The sequence below is a fragment of the Mastigoproctus giganteus genome, chromosome 9, assembly GCF_048544385.1.
Source record: "Mastigoproctus giganteus isolate SK-2022 chromosome 9, ASM4854438v1, whole genome shotgun sequence".
Taxonomy (NCBI): Eukaryota; Metazoa; Arthropoda; class Arachnida; order Uropygi; family Thelyphonidae; genus Mastigoproctus; species Mastigoproctus giganteus.
The window spans coordinates 91,719,384-91,737,457 of record NC_143583.1 but is presented as its reverse complement, the minus strand read 5'-3'; the positions used below and the strand labels follow the sequence as shown (position 1 = coordinate 91,737,457).

Sequence of the window (18,074 nt, the reverse complement as noted above, 5' to 3'; positions counted from 1 at the left end):
CTAATCAGTGAGTATGCATCTAATATGGGTTTGATTGAACAAGTTTTTGGAGACCAAGAAAAAGCTGTTTGTCTCCAGGTGAAGTATAGACAGTAGTGGGAAAAAAGAGATTAGTTTTGATAGGCTGTTTAACAAGATACTGAACACGGGAAGGAGTTGAATGGAAGAAGAGTACAGTGGTTCCTATTTATAAAAATATAAAGAGGATGTTCAGAGTTGTAGCTACTACTCACTAATTAAGCTTATGTGACATGCAGTAGAGTTCTAGAGAGAATTATAGAGTGATGGTTAAGGCAGGGATCGGAAATCTTGGTAAGTCAGTATGGTTTTATACTAGTATAGTTGACTATTTAGGCAATTTTTATACTGCGGCACTTGGTGAAGGAATTTAGAGGGAAGGACTGATATGTATATGATCTTTATTGATTTAGCAAGGGCTTATGGTAGAGTCTTAAGGGGTATTATATGGTGGTCATGGGGAAGAAAGAGAATCTCATATGACTCTATTGGGGCTGTTCAGTATATGTGTGTGAAGAGACCATTATGAGTCTAGGAAGTGTATGTGGTGAAATAGAAACCTTTCCAGTAAGAGTGGTTTTACACTAGGGGTCAGCATTAAGACCACACAAGTTTATTATGATTTTGGATAAGTTTACAGGGAAAATACAGAAGGAAATCCTGTGTGTTTGATATTTAGTGATGTTGTACTAATTGATAGGAGATGTAAATATAAAGATGGAGGAGTTGAGTAGAGTTCTGGAGTCTAATAGTTTACAGGTTAGCAAAGCAGTAAAGAGTACATGGAATGTAGTGTTAGTGGAAATATAAGTATCAGCTTGTTACACAGAAGAATTAATTTTGGTATCTAGGGTCAGTCATACTTGACCATCTTATTCAGGGTGTGGACATCGTCAGATTTATGAAGAGCCAGAGACTTGCTTGGTTGGGACATGTTATGAGATTGGATAACAGCAGAACAGCTAAGAGAATAATGAAATGGAAACCTACCGGTAGGAGGGTAAGAGGAAGACTGTGGAAAAGATGGATGGATGACGTAGAAGAGGACTTAAAAAAGATCAAGAGAATAAGAAGTTGAAGAAGTTTTGACTTCTGGGAGAGCTTACTGGTGGAGCGTCGTTGAGAAGGCTAAGACCCACCCTGGGTTATAATGCCAGAAGAAGAAGAGGGTCAGCAGTACAGCAAAGTGGAGAGATTGACGAGGCTGTAATCAGTAGAATATGTGCAGGGTGGATCAAATAGAGGTAGGCAGAAGTATTTTGCATTTGGTGAGACCAGCACTGATGTATGGAGTGGAATGTTGACCAGTAAAGACACAACACGAACGAGGTTACATGTAGTAGAGATAGATGTATGGGTGCTATGAGGAAGGACATAGTGTATAGTGTTATTTGTAATGCAGCTCTGAGAGTTCCAACTCCATGCCAAGCAATGTGATGAGTACAGACTCTGTAAAGGCCATGTAGGTTAGTGTGGGGGGGGGGGGTGTTGTTCATCTGGTCTCTTAGCCTAGAGGCTTGTGTTTTCACACAAAAACCTCTAGTTTACCATCCAGCACCGTGAGGAGGTAGTCCTGACAGACAGTAGAGAGTATGAAGCACTGGCAGGACAGACCCTGTGTTGGTAGCCATGGCTACAGAGAGGGAGAGCCCAGTAAAAAAAAAAAAATTGAAAATTAGAAAGTGGTAGTGGGGAGATAGGAAGTGGGAGGGGGTTAAAGTGGTAGAGAGAGAGGTGGACAATAGTGAAGCCACCCAACTGATTGACCGGATGCCCATCCTATCTTGGGGGGGGGGGGTTAATAGATGGCAGTGGGGTTATCCACCAGGGAAAGGGTGACACCCAGTTGTTTCCCCCTTTCCCTGGTGGATAACTAGGGGCCATCCCTAGACATAGTTAAAGGAGTGAAGTTCATAGGGAAAGAGATCTTTATGTTGGAGCACCTGTTTTGGTGCTCTATCCCACACTGGCTGGGGGCAAGCTGTGCTGGCCAGCAGTGCCGAATTAAGGCTACCACTCATGGACCTATCTGCCTCTGTTGGGGCTGATGAGCCCTCTACTTCCCAGTCAACTAGCATTGCCGGGATCTGTGACTTTTGTGGACATTCATTTACCACCTAAACTGGTAGAGGAGTGCACATATGGTACACGCATCCTGCAAAAGCCAGTGCAGCTATGAATATCTCCAAAGCCAAAGCAAGGTGGACAACTGAGGAAGTTGATGTTAGCCCATGCTGAGGCTGAGATTCTATGCACATCTGGACCAAAGAACATTAACCTGAAGCTCCAGAGGAAGTTCCCGCATAGGACCCTTGATGCCATCAAACATAGGTGGAAGATAGAGTTATATATGTCATTGGTACAAGGTATAATGTCTGACCCTGGATTATTGGGTGTTGGTAGGGACCCTAGACTATCGGGGATTCCTGAAATAAGTGAGTCTGCCCATGGACTATCGGGGAGCATCTCTTGACTTTAGTCCCCGACTTGCTGGTGGAGAAGGAACCCCTTAGAATTTGGGGAGTATGACTATTACTGCTGAAGCTAGGTTTTCCAGATTGGCGAGAGACCGTGAACTATTGGGAAGCTGGAAATTTAATTTTAGAACAGGCTGTGCCCTCAGACTCTAAGTAAGGCATCCGGTTATACCGGAAGGAAGCGGGAAACCCCTTCTTGAGCCACACTACCCCATGGTCTCCGTGAGGATTCTATGTGGGTTAATTCCAGCTGTCTTTAAGTCAATCAGAAGAGGTGTGGGGGTCAGTTCCCACAAATATCATGAACGGGCCTCTCAATGACATCGTTGGTGGAAGTGCCTCTGACATTTGATCATCAGCTCAATGTATTGTTGGCTCAGACCCTTGATGAAAGACTAGATTTGGACAATCTCGACGAGTATCTTCTGCAGAATTTTATAACATTTGGAGGTTGTGTCAACTGCTTCCAACCATCCACAGGGAAGTACTCATAATAGGTCTGGTAAACCCTTAAGTAGAAGACTACAAAGGAAGAGGGAATTTGCTGAGAATCAACGTATATATTATCGGAATAGGAAACTAAGTGCCTTGAATATTTTAAATCCGGCTAGGATATCAAAAGATGTGGTAGACTCAAACACGTTTCTGGGGTTCTGGAAAGGTATCTTCTGCATTAATAGTGAAAAAATTACATTAAATGTTCTGAGTCTTATGATGAGGACTGGGATCTGCAAGGTATTATTTATAATAATATCCCCATTACTGAGCTCTGTTGACCCAATGCTGCAGATTAGTAAAGAAGTTGGACGCAGGTATTGAAATAGTCTGAGATAATAATACTAATCTGGTGTATGATTTTCTGCATTGTTTTTCTTTAAGTCAACACAGTAGTATTGACCTAAAGTTACTAAAATTTTTATTGAATGACATAAATACCTTTTATTCATTTATAATTATACATTAGATTCAATACATTTATTCACCATTTGACACAAGTTTGCTTATTATAGCTACCAGTTTTCTGATGTAGAACCAAATAGCTCTGAAACTGGTCACAGCAGTGCCTTTGAGTTTTATTGAATAACATATTCACCTTCTTGGTGATGTTATATGACTAATAATAATATTAGTAACTTTAGATAGACTTGTGTATATATTTATAAAGTGATTTATATACTTGTGTGTATATTTATAAAGTGAATATACTTCCAAATATCAGTAGAACTAGAGGCCATAAATTCAATTAGGGTTGGGGGTGGAGAATTTTAGATTGTAATGTAAGAATTCTCTTTTAGCTAGTGAGTTGTAATTTTTGGAATGTTACCTTCATGGGTAATTGAGGCCAATGGTTTGGGATTCAAAGGTCTGTCGGATTGACATCTGTGTGAGTGAAACATGTAAGAAGCCTTACTACTGTTTTTTGGATGGCACATAAAAAGTCCAGGGCTTCCTTGCATTATATGCTGCTACTAATATTATTTCATAAAAATCATTGATTACAATATTTATGTTGTTAAAGTAAATGTCATAAAAACAATGCCATTAAAAGCAAGCATTGCTGTATATATTCATAGTATCAAATTAAAAGTAATTATTATACAGTTATATATATAAATGAGAAAGTTTATCACTTGGAATACACCTTATCAATTAAATAAAATATCCAGGTTAAAAAAAAATTTCTGATATAACAAATATGAAATAAATTGTGTGTAAATAATTTATTCCAAAATGCTATATTGAAAAATAATGTGTTTGTATTGCTTGCAATATAATAACCAATCTTGCTGACAGAAAGTTATGAATCCTGTGTACTTGTATTTTCATTTTACTGAACTTCAGAAATGATTTACAAACTAATAATGCTGTACATGCATGATTTTAATGATGAATACTTGGCATATTGATTCAAACATGAACTCAGTCTTGAGGTTACTCTGCTATGTCCTCTTGCATAAACATATTAGTCATGCTGATCTTAGTATTGAATTTTATCAAATACACATCTAAATTTTAATCTGTCTCTTTGTCTGATACAGCTTAATGTGAGTAATTTGTTAATATATGTAGTTGTAAAGATAATTAAAGATATATTACGCAAAGCTAATAATAGATAAAGAATGTTTTAAAATTTTTTTATCTTGATTTTGGTGTAAATTTCTTAGTAAAATTTAGGCATTCAAATTATACTGCTGCATCCTGTAGCTAAAGTAATAACAAGATGACAGCAAGTGCCCCAACATCTGCTGATGCCTGTCTTAGTATTGTACATAGTCTTATGTGTCACCGACAAGGAGGAGAATCTGAGAGTTTTGCAAAAAGAGCCATTGAAAGCTTAGTAAAAAAACTGAAAGAAAAGAGGGATGAATTAGACAGCCTAATAACAGCCATTACTACAAATGGTGCTCATCCTAGCAAATGTGTCACTATTCAAAGGACACTAGATGGTAGATTACAAGTAAGTAATCTTATTTATTGATCCAGTACACTTCAGTATAAGAATTAAGAATGCAAAATATTAAAAATATAATTCTTCCGTTCATGGTTAATTTTTTTATTATGACTTGCTTTAAGCATTGTTATTGCTGGTTATATTATACAAGGAAATTCAGCCAGTTTATCATATTTCATTGACATAGACATCAGAATATTGTATGTTTTCTTGCTTTCTTAACTATTGTATTCGATAATCAGTTCATATTTTCATTAGTTAGAGATCACTTGTATAGAATTATTGTTAAGGAGATGAAACACAGTACGTAAAACCACATGAATTACTTCTAAATAGAAGGTATTGTGCTGAAAAATTAAGTTAGGAATTCCATTAGTGTGCTTCATGTCTACTCTTTATCCATTATGAAACCTTACTTAACAGTTTTGTGATGTTTCTAGATTCCTTGCAAAATCTTTTCATCAGGCTCGAAAATGAATGCAAAAGATCCAACTACTACGTGAATACAACCAGGAAAAATATGAAGGAATGTAGCCAAATTGTTAAGTAGGGTTTTTATTGGAAGAGGATATACATGAATATACACTAATAGAATTTCTGTAGCTTATATTTAAGCAACATAAATTCCACTTAAAAGTAATCCATGTGGTTAAATAGTGTTTTTTCATTTTTAAGAATAATTCTCTACAAAGTACCGTGCACTGTCTTTCTCACAGTGTATAGTTTCCATTTTTCATTCTTCTTAGACATTTGTGTGTCTGATTGATAAATCTACAGAAGAAATATTAATTCCTATATTTATTATGAAAATAAACATATAAATAATGCTTTTTCTCATAATGAAATGTTATACATGTGTTTTTTGCTGTCACATCTAACTTTTGAGAAAAATTAATAAATAAATAAAAAATAAAGCATTTTTGTTTTACTGTTTGTTTGTTTTTTGGTTTTTAGGAGCATTAGCAACTAAGGCCATATTGCTCTGCGATATGCGGTGGTCATTCCCTGACCTCTCCGCATCCTCCGTATTTGGTGGTGACGGGCTCGAACCCCGGTCTAATCAAGAAGCGTGTGCTATGCACTGCTGCTCCTACCCACCCGACTATGGAGTGGCTAATATAGAAAATGAATTTTTTTTAGCTCCTATCACAACCAAATTCTTTACACACTTGCAGGAGCTGGTCAATAAGTTCCTCATAGTTTTGTAATCTTTGATTTCCTAAACAGCTTTGGCAGAGTTCCTTAAAGGCATTCCCAGTGCTTATTTTGTAAAAAAATAGGTGCCAGTACTCATTCTTTGCTATCACGAAAAATTGAAAATTAAAAGGATATGAAAAGTACTCTGAAAAATTTTTTTTTCCCCCTGATATTGTTACTTTAATAGTAATGTTTTTAGAATAAGAACAACAAATTAAGTGTATTAACACACAGTTTATTAAGCATAAATTTTTATTCAAGTATATAAAAAAATAAGTAAAATGTGAGTAAAATAAGTAAAAAAATAATTTCATATAAAGTTTTTGTAGAATATTCCAAATATTTATTAAGTTCTCATCAAAAAATGCAAATTTAGTTAAATAATTTTAAGCTAATTTGAATAGTAGGTAAATGTGAAAAACATTAAGGAATATTACAAATTTTGAAGTGCATTGCATCCAAATGTCACATGTAACTGTTAATAAAGGTGCCGGTACGCCATACCATCCCAAAAAAAAAAAAAAAAGCACTGGCTATTCCATACTGCTTTTCGTGTACATTGAGGATGTCATCAAAAGAAATGTTTTCCTAACATCTAGACCAGCAAATATGCCTTATTACTAAGTCCATGTTTTTTTTAGTGAATTGGATGCCATTTCCTTAGTCCAGTGCTTCTTAATTAAATTTTTCATTAATCTTGAGTTGATACAAAGAGGGGATAATAAAATCATTTTCCTGTCAACTAATGGTGATGGAGATGACCAGTGCTTGACGGTATGAGAGCCCATTGGTGTTGTTCTTCCATCTACAGAAGAAACAGCAAAATTATGAAAACAAGTTGCAACCCAGAGGAAGTGCAATCACTGTCAGATCACAAATTGTTTTTTGTTTATATCTTGTGTGATTTATTTATTATTAATGTTATTGTTCGAAGAGTAATTTTTCTAGGTCGTTCAAAATAATAGCTTGTCCAGTTGGTGTGGATGGAATAGTATTTACGTTATGCAAAGCGCATGGCCTTCAAACTGTGTTTTGGTGAATTGATAAAAGGCCTCCAGTCTTCATTGTTAAGCCAAGGCTATCCATATCAATGCCGAAAGTGAGATCTTACTGTAACACACTGATTGGACATTTCAATACCCACAAGATAAATATTTCATTTGAATTCGATGAATTATATAAATACCAAAACAATTGACTTCAATTGTATATTAAATACAAATCATTAATTTGACATGTGGAATCTAAAGTAGTACTGTGCTGTTTAGTGTTATTTACCGTATTTCCCCATGTATAAGATGCTCCCATGTATAAGACGCACGCACCTTAATTTTGGGGCCCGAAATTTGAAAAAAAATGTATTACATAAAGTTATTGAACTCAAGTTTTATTCATCATAAAATTCATACAACTCCTCATAACTTGAATTCAGCACTGTACGAAAATCTTTTCTGGGCAGAACGTGGCAAAACGTAACCTAATATACCGGTAACAAGTGCGAAACAATGAGCGCAAAGACAACAAGCGTGAAAAAGCGGGAAATGCAAGTAAAAAAATCTACAACCACTGTATAAGACGCACCCAGTTTTTTGACCCTAAATTTTTCGAAAAAAGGTGCGTCTTATACATGGGGAAATAAGGTATATTATAACATGGCCAGCTGGTCAGAACAGTCATGACACGTTGCAGCCTGTTGCACAGTAACGAGTGTTCTTAGAATCGTTAATGATTTAAGGCCAACAGGCATTGCCAGTCTTCAGGAAAATTAAATTTTCAAATTCAGTTTTCATTTTTTTCCTACTGTCACATAAGTATAGCTTTTCATATAAAATAATGAAATTTTTCAAAAAACTGATATAATAGGAATATTTGAAATAATTTTCTTAAACAGGGAGGAGAAATGCATTAAAGAAAGGTATTACTGTATACTAGAAAATATGTTGTTTAACAGAAAAAAAAACCCAATGAAAATGTAATCAGTTTGAGTAATAAGCTGCTAAACATTGGAACTTATTGTGACCGATTGGATTATTTATTTTTTTTTTTATTCCTTCATTGATTTTTAACAACCACCATATTAAAAAAATTTTTCCCTTTATTCTCCTGTATATTTTCCCCCCACCAATTTTCTCTGAATTATGATACTGTATTTTCTGTTTTATTTTGATATACATAGTAGGTTTACTGTTTATTTTTTTGTACTTAGCTGTAGATTGCTGTGTTTCAAGGGTTTGGGGCAGTTGCTGGATGAAAAGCCAGAAATTAAGGAAGGGAATTATAACAGAAGACAAGTAAAATAATGTATACAACACAAGAAATTTCAAACAAATATGGAATAGATCATGCAAATCATAATTCATAAAACACCATTTTCATTTCAGCAAAAAAAAAAAAAAAGAAAAGCTAAAAATTCTTTATCTTTGCCTTCTTCCCATGTTTATATGTGGTAAGTGTTTCCATCCTTAATTCTTTTCCTCCATTCCTCCCTATCCTGGGGTTCCTTTCTCCTCCATCTTCCACTCCTCCCTATCCTGGGCTTCCTTTCTCCTCCAATCTATCTCTTTTAAATCCTCTGCCACCTTGTCCTTCCATCTCAGCTTAGGTCTCCCCCTCTTCCTCTTCCCTGTCACCTCCAACTTTTTGCACCTCTTCCCTACATACTCCTCACTTTATCACTAGATTCCTGCATTTTTTACTCAGAAGCCCCACCTTGACCGTACCTCTGTTGTAGTCATTTCTTATCCTGTCCTTCCTCGTCACACCACACATCCATCTTAGCATCCTCATCTCTGCCACTTCCATCTTCTCTTGGGCCCTTGTAATTGCCCATGTCTCAGCACCGTATATCAATGCAGGTCTAACCACAGTTTTATACAATCTTCTCTTCATTCTGCAACTTACTTTCTTCTCACACAACACCCCACTCATCTTCAACCATCCACATTGCATTCTATGCTGTATTTCTGCGCTTAATCCTCCATCCCTCTCAACGTTTGATCCAAGATACCTAAATTTCGAAATGATGGTAGCTTTTCCTCCTGCAGTTTTATAGAACTCTCATCTTCTCCATTCAGTGCCATATATTCTGTCTTTGTTCTGCTTATCCTCATGCCTCTCTTTCTTCCAATGCTTTCCTCCATTCCTCCAATTTCTTCTCTACTTTTCTTTGGGATGGTTCGCACAGTACGATATTGTCCACGAACAGCATATTCCATGGTGCTCTACTCTTCACGTCTCTCACCAACACGATCCATTACCAGATTAAACAGATATGGGCTGAGAGCTGATCCCTGGTGCAGTCCCACTACTACAGAGAACGCCTCAATCATACCTACACTACTCTTAACCTGAGTCACTACTCCCTCGTACATTTCCTTCACAAGCCTTACGTACTTTTCTGATGCACCCTTCTCCCTCATGCATCTCCATACCTCTTGTCTAGGTACTCTATCATATGCGTTTTCCAGGTCTATGAACACCATGTGCAACTCTACTTGCATCTCCCTGTACCTTTCCATCACCTGCCTTAAAGCAATGATTGCATCTGTTGTTCCTCTCCTAGTTCTGTGTCCTGCCTTATCCTTCCTTCCACAATTCTTTCCCAGATCTTCATCAAATGAGACATTAACTTTATTTCCCTATAATTCCCACATTCCTGCACATCATCCTTTCCTTTATAGATTGGCACAAGTATACTTTCCCTCCACTCATCTGGTATCCTCTCCTGCTGCCACAGTTTTCCCATAAGGTACCATAAGATATCGATCCCTTCTTCGCCCAAACTTCTCCATACCTCTACTGGTATCTGATCAGCACCTACTGCTTTCCCCCTCTTCATTTTTCTGAGTGCACTTTCCACTTCTTTCCTGCTTATGCCTTCCACTACTCTTTCATTCGTCTCTCCATTCTTGCATAATGCTCTTGGGTTTTCCTCATTTAATAACTTTTTAAAATAGTCTCTCCACCTTTCCTTAACCTTCTCCTGGTCCTGTATCACCACTCCTCTCTCATCTTTTATCTGTTTTATTGATGAGAAGCCCTTTGATGCCTTGTCTCTCACTTTGGCTATTCTCATCAACTGCCTATCCCCATCTTTCCTTTCCAGTTCCCCATAGGCTTTGTCCACTGCCTTTGCTATTGCCACAGCCCTTTTTGCCTCCTTATTTGCTAATTTATATACTTCTTTATCTTCCTGGCTACCTGTTAAATCCCATCTTTTCTTCATCTCCTTCTTTTGTTTTATCACAGATTGCACTTCCTCGTTCCACCACCAAGCCTCCTTTCCCTCCGGCGACCCCTTTCCTGATGTTTTCCCCAACAACTCTTCTCCAACTTTTCTTATGATACAACTATTTAAGTTCCACCACTCTTGTACGTCTTCCATTAACCTTATTCCTTTTAGCACCTTTTTCCTAAACTCCTTCCTCAAACCCTCCTCTTTCCAATCTCCACCATTTAATCCTTTGCTCCCTCTGTCTTGAATATTTCCTACTTTTGTCTGCTGCAACCTCCCAATCTACCATGAAGCAATCTACGTTGTGCAGACACACCTTCTCCGTTTATCACCTTTGTGTTCCTCATTTCCTTTAAATTTCTCCTATGGCACATGATATAGTCAATCTGGCTTATCCTTTCCTCACTCTTGTATGTTATCAGTTGGCTTTCTTTCTTCTCGAAGTAGGCGTTAACTATTGCCAGGTCGAATGCCACTGTATTCTACTATCCTCTCCCCTTCTCCATTTCTTTCCCCGATACTCCACCTTCCATACACTCTTCCTTTCTTCCTCTCTCTCTTACTTCTTCCTAAATGTCCATTTAAATTGCCTCCAACAATCAACCTCACTTTCTCAGGTATTTCCATGACCGCTTGATCCATTTCCATCCAAAAACCATCCTTTTCTTCTTCCCCGCATCCTACTTGCGGGGCATATGCACATACTATTGTAGTCAAGTGTCCGCCAACCTCCAGTTTGACGCTCATAATCCTGACGCTCCTTCTGTTAACCTCACACACTCCATCCTTTAACTCCTTATCAACTACAATACCTACTCCATTTCTTCCTCTCTCATCCGCTCCCACAAAGAACAACTTGTACCCTTCACCGAACTCTTTTGCTTTATTTCCCTTTCACCTTGTCTCTTGTAGGCATAGGATCTTCACTCTTCTTCTTTGCATCAAATCCACAATCTCTCTACTCTTTCCATTAATTTTCCTGATGTTCAATGTTCCTAATCTAACACTTTTCATCCTCTTCTTCTTCTTCTTCTTCTCTAGCTGGACTAACTTCTTTAACTGAACCTGTCCTTTGTTCAGTAGCCCTGACCCTTTTCTCACAGTTTCTGGGAAACGAGACTGTGCGTCACTTATGGGGTATGCCCTAGCCATTCTACATCCATTTTCCATCATTCTATCATTTTTTTTTTTTTTTTTGGTTTTGGCATAGTTTTTACGGCCGGATGGCACCTTCCTGGTGCCAACCCTCACCATTTATCCGGGCTTGGGACTGGCACCTACTGAGGCTTGCTTGTGCCCCTTGGTGGCTGGTTTAAAAAAAAGCTAAAAATGATATTTTTATAATAATAAAAAAATTCAAGGATATGCACCTGATCACAGGTATCATATGATCAGGTGTGTGCCTTTTTAGGTGTGTAATTGATGGAGAGTTACGACTGGTATACATAGTAAATCCACAATTGTGCATTAATAACTATTCTGAGTAAACTAGCATTGCATATAGTTACCATAAGGGCTTGGAATCCAGCATCACTCTTGCAAAATAGGGTTTCTCTGGCTTTCTCTGTTGATATTGTTTATATTTATATTCATTGCTTAGGAAACTACTGAAGTGAATGATGTGTTATAATTGTTTTATTGATGTGCTATTATTGTTGTATTGACATTGTTGTTTCACCACTCCATCAGAACACTATGTGTGTGTGTGTGTGTGTGTGTGTGTGTGTGTGTGTGTGTGTGTGTGTGTGTGTGTGTGTGTGTGTGTGTGTGTGTGTGTGTGTGTGTGTGTGATCTTTCAGTGGTTGTGCACTTTGCTACCAGAGGTCATTACCATATTAGTTTCAAAAATCCAACAAAGGCTCAGGCTTAATTGTTCTGGATTTATGAGGTTCTGTAGTGTGTATTTTTGTTCAGGTTATTGAGAAAGGATGCAACAGTGTTGAATGCCTGTATTTTATGATGTGTTGTATTGTGAAGGCTTGCTACCTGGGAGTCTAAAACGCTCATCTCATACATTGTGTGGCAGTTTTAGATGTAGGCTGAGAAGCTACAAGATTTTTCTTGATTTCTGTTTCTTATGTTGACGATATTCTCTTGTACACTGGGCTGCGGTTTTAGCTGGAGGCTGTTTACATTTACTATTGTTTTCATATATACTTTCAATGGGAAATTTTTTTTTTTTTTTCTGTAATGACAGAACTCGCTATATCTCTCTTATGTTATACACTTTTATACCATTACAACACATATACTGCATATTGTATCTCGTATTATGGTTAAACAATTAGGTGAATGAATTGTTTAACTATATATGAATGTGGACTTCCTCTGTATTGAAATTCAATTTGTTTTAAATAATCTACAACATATATTCTCCAAAGTGGCTATAATTTTTCTATTTCAAAATTGAGAATATACTTGCAATACAGTGGAAGTCCACATGCACGTGTTACAGGATCTTCATTTATTAGTGTTGCTCACTCCATATATGGTAAAGTCATTACTTCTTCAGTCGTAATTTCCCTCGTATATCAAAATTTAAATAACATGTACAGTATGTTTACTATTTCTTTCCTATATGCTTTCAGTGTGAAAATATTTTCCATAACCACGAACTCACACTATGTCTCTTATATTATATACTTTTGTACCATTGCAACACATATATTGCATACTGTACCTCTCGTCTCATTACTGTATCACAGATGTCGCAAAGAATTCATTCTACCATCCCCATAACATGGATGTTATGTTATTCCACCTTTTTTTGTAAAGCTTTTTTCTAATGCATTTTTGTTAACACTTTTTCATAAAAAAAAATTCGACTAACCCTGCTAAAGACATTTCACCATCAAATTATAGGTGTTCAAAACTATTTCTTAATGACTGTATGCAAATCTATAAATGATTCTATTTTGTCCAACTAAAATTTAAAACAGAGGCTAAAATTATAATTATATTTACATAAAAATTTAGTGTGGAGATAAAAATAAGTTAAAACAAGAATAAACAAATTATTGCTCTTGACATTCCAGGATGTGTGTTATCCTTTAGGACAGGTGTTCTTATCCCTTTTTTTTTTGCTAAGTGAGTACCATTTTGACCCTTGCATTCCAGGGTAAGTAACACTTACACATACCTCAAAAGTTCTTGTTTGTTACCACAACAGAACACATTAGCAAGATGTTCTGAGGCCAGTAATGTTTCAAATGAGCAGGCAGCTAATGCCAGGGAAGCAAGCTCAAATAATGTTAAGGGATGTGTCGGGCTAGTTAACTATATGAGAAGACTAAGTCTTAATTGTTTATACAGTAATGTTAGAAGTGTCATCAATAAAATGAGTGAATTCGAACTACTGGTTAGGACAAGTAACGCCGACATAATAGGGCTTATGGAAACGTGGTGCCACCTGGAATTTGGGGATGATGAGTTTCAGTACAGTATGTATAATGTATTTAGGAAGAATAGGAAAGATAGAAGGAGTGGTGGGGTCATGCTTCTTATCAAAAGCAGCCTGAGCATGACGAAAGCTTTCCTCGATTCAGGCATTTCACATGCTAGTATAGAATCTGTATGATGCAAGATAGTTGGAAGCAAAGGTATAATGAGAGTGGGAGTAATCTCCAAGCCAGGTGTTTATGATGAGAGCCTCTGCATGCAAATGGAATGGGCAAGTAAGTGTGAATGTCTTATTATGGGTGATTTTAATTTGCCTCTTAATTTATTGCAGCAAATGGAAAGGAAACTCCACATGGGGGACTAAAGTTTTAAATCAACTAGATGATTGCTATTTATATCAGCATGTCAAGGAAAGTACTAGAGAAAAGAATACTCTAGACATCATCATCACCCATGGACCAGATGACATAATAGGAACTAGTAGCAGGAAGTGATCACGGAGTTCTGCAGTGGACAATGAAGAAAGAAGTAGCAGCAGTTAAAGGAATAGGTTATGATTTCAGGAAGGGAAATTACAACGGATTGGGATGCTACCTGGCTTCTATTAACTGGATAGATATCTCACAGAGTGAATACAATTGAATTATGGTATACCTTTAAAACATTAATCAGAGAAGCCTTGAATGCTTATATACCATTAAAAAAAATAGTCCACAAGGAGAATTCAAGTGGGATGAATAATGAAGTTGCCAGATTACTTGAGCAGAAAAAGACGGCATGGAAAATTTACAGAGTAATAAAAAGTACTGAAACCTATAACAGCTACAGTTGATCTGTAATAGTGCCACAGAAAAGGCTAGGCTGGCAAAGGCAGATTATGAGAAAAATCACTGACAAAGAGGGGGGGGGATAAGGAATTCTTCACATATATAAATGCAAAGAAAGAAAGAAAAACCAGATCGGACCCTTATGTAATGGATATGGGATAGTATTAGATACCCCAGCTGAAGTTGCAGATGAACTCAGCAGTTATTTTGTATCGATATCTACAGAAGAAAAACCTTTTTTGTCAATGAGAAATTATGGAAGTTAAGTTGAAAAAAATGTAATTAATGATGTTGAAATTTCACATGTTTATTTAATGAACAAACTTTCGAGCCTACAGGCCAGTAAGGCTCCCGGGGTTGATGGCATATACCCTATAATCTTAAGGGAGGTGGCAAGTGAGTGCATTGAACCATTGAGGCTAATTATGAGAGCATCACTGAACTTGGGAGTGTTTCTGTTGGATTGCAAAAATGCCAATGGCTATCCATTACATAATGGTGATTCTAAGAGTGAAGTGGAAAATTATTGGCTGGTTAGTCTAACTTCAGTAGTAGGGAAAATCATGGAGACAATGATCAAGGGTGGAATTCAGGATCGTTTAGATAGAAATGGAATTCTGACGGATACTCAGCATGGTTTTGTAAAGGGAAAATCATATTTAACTAATCTGGTTAGCTATTTTGACAGGGTTACTCAAGAGCTGTACTTGGAGAATAATTTTGACGTTGTTTATTTGGATTTCAGTAATTTTTAATTCAGTCTTAAAATGCACTGAAGATGGAAGCGAAGCCATTGTACTGCATATCAATTGTATCAACTACAAACACAGACTCCCATGTCTGCATCCACTGTAAAACTTGGTCTTAAACAAGCAGAACTTCGTGGTCAGGTAAAGACTAAAACTCTTATTAGATGAATAATTTCAATATTGTTTATTTGCATTTCAGCAAAGCATTTTACTCAGTCCCACATGAGCAGTTACTTTATGATCTGGAACAGGTTGGAATCACAGGGAAAATCCTTAGATGGATGGCTGGGTGACTTCAGGGCAGGAGGCAGAGGGTTGTGATAAATGGTTATTCCTCAGATTGGGTTGATGTAAGAAGTGGGGTTTCCCAAGGATCAGTATTAGGACCACTGTTGTTTTTGATTTTCATAAATGACATTGATGAAGGGATAGAGGGCGTGATGTCTAAATTTGCAGATGATGTAAAGATTGGTAGAGTAGTTAATATTCACCACCAAGTAGAGCTTCTTCAGAGTGACCTAGATGAACTTCAGGGATGGTCAGAAAAATGGCAGCTATGCTTTAATCCAGCAAGGTGTATGATATTTCGCCCGGGGAACAGTTACCCCAAAATAACTTATACACTTGGGGGAGTTGAACTAAAGCTGGCAGTGGAGGAATAGGAGACTTGTGTGTTATGGTACAGTCAGACATGAAGTTCTCCGAGCATTGTAGACTGGTTGCAAGGAATGCCCGTGGTGTCCTATTGATGATTTATCAAACAATTGCTAGTAGAGATAAGGACGTCATAATCCCATTATATAAGGCTATTGTTAGACCACGTTTGGAATACTATGTTCAAGTATGGAGACCACACCTAAAGGAAGACATTGTGCTTCTCATAATGGTCCAAAGATGAGTAACTCACCTGGTGGGTTACTCGGCAATAGGGTGTCCATATGAGGAAAGATTTTGAATATGTGAGTTGCAGAGCTTGGAAACTAGGAACCTTAGAGGAGAATTTGAGGTATTTAAGGCTCTGAGAGGCATAAGCAAAATGAATGAGAACGAAATTTTCATAGTTGAAATGATTCTAGAAGAAGGAGCCATAATTTCAAGTTACTGGGGGGGGGGGATGTTTAGACTGGATTCCAGCAAGTTATAAATTACTGGAATAAGTTACCTACATGTGTGGTAGAGGCTGACAGTTTGGGGAAATTCAAAGGTGTCAGCTGAATAATTACCTACAGGAGGAGGGAATCATACACCTTGTCCAATTCCTTTTCTCTTATTAATTATTATTTTTTTTTTCATTTTCTTTGTATTATTATTTTATTTATTTTTTGTTATTTTACTTTATATTTTATTTTATTTTATTATTATTTTTTTATTTTTGGCTGGTGCAACACAAGCCATAGACTTCCTTGCACCATGTGGCCAATACTAATACTAGTAAGCACAAAAAAGAAATTCAGAAAAGAAATGCCTTTCACTTTAATGTTTAAACTGGATATATTTTTAAATATTTGAACCTGTAAGTGCATATAAGTTTCATTATGCCCAATTAAAATTTGTCTTATTTAAACGTACTTAGTACTTACCTTCTCAGTGAGATCCTTGACTCTGACATGACCACCAAATACGGAGGATGCGGAAAGGTCAGGGAATGACCACCGCATATCCCCAGAGCAATATGGCCTTAGTTGCTAATGCTCCTAAAAACCAAATAACAAACAAACAAACCTTGACTCTGAAGAGAAAAATCCAACTCTTTGAAATTTATTTGTCTTTTATAAAGAGCTGTTTGCAAGCATACTTCCAAATGCGACATAGTTGATGTTGTCCATTCCTTGTTTTTAATTGCCATTAGTGAAAAGGTGCTTTGGTATGTATATGTTGTTCTGAACATAGCAAATTACGTTAAAAGGCTTTCTTTGAAGCAACATGCACTTCTTACATTCAGTAGAAACCCAGAATGTTGAAATATGTTCTTGTTGAAATGGGTGATTTGTTGCCAATGAAGACTGGAGATCAGTAAACTAATTGTGCAGCTGCTATTTCATCTTGAGTGAAAATTCATGCAAAATCACAAATCTCAAAACTTGGTGGGTGTGTCATTAATTGAAATTTAGCAGGTGGTCTCTTAAGTACTCGCACCTCTCTTCAAACTAGTTACTGAGGTCTTCAAATGCTTTTGCAAGAAGTGATGGACATTTGCTGACTGCAGTTTCAGCCAAGCATTTTTTTTTAATTTCAGGAAAATGATGCGAATTTTCTTTGAAAACCTGGTTCTGGAAAAGTTGAATCTTTTTCTGGAATCCCCTTATTTCCCCATAAGACAAGAATGGAATTGTTTTTTCCTTTCATTCTGAGATTTAAGTCATTCAAATAGCTGAAAAGATCCACCATGCTTTGAAAATGTTATCTCGAAGTCAGCATAAACATTTCAGGAAAAAAGATTATCCTTTTTTGCTGTAATGACAAAGAAGAGGTAAAGGCAGAAAAGCCTTTACATCTTCAAAAACCTCCCAAATTCTGGAAAGTGCTTTCCCATGACTAAGCTACCAAACTTCTCAGTGGATAATAAGATTAGAATAGGGTGCTTGCCAGTCTTCCAAAAATAACTTGAGTTGTTTATTTAGTGGCCTTGAAGTTAAATAGTTGATCAGCTTTGTAATAACTTCAAGATAATTCATCATTTCTTTTTGATTTGAGAACATAAAGCTTCAATATGAAGTAACA

The 18,074-nt window shown here is 36.8% G+C and overlaps 1 protein-coding gene across 2 annotated transcripts in view; it reads left to right on the top strand.

Annotated features, from left to right (window-relative positions):
* The window catches only part of Med (Smad/Smad4 homolog Medea), a 235,207-nt gene that overhangs the window by 39,188 nt on the left and 177,945 nt on the right, over window positions 1–18,074 (top strand). The window contains exon 3 of one of the 2 annotated variants that reach the window (XM_090381912.1): window positions 4,701–4,953. In XM_090381912.1, coding sequence (XP_090238038.1) covers window positions 4,717–4,953 — 237 coding nt within the window. In that variant the 5' untranslated portion in view covers window positions 4,701–4,716. Of the gene's footprint in view, window positions 1–4,660; window positions 4,954–18,074 lie in introns of both variants that reach the window. The other variant, XM_090381911.1, reaches the window with a different exon arrangement.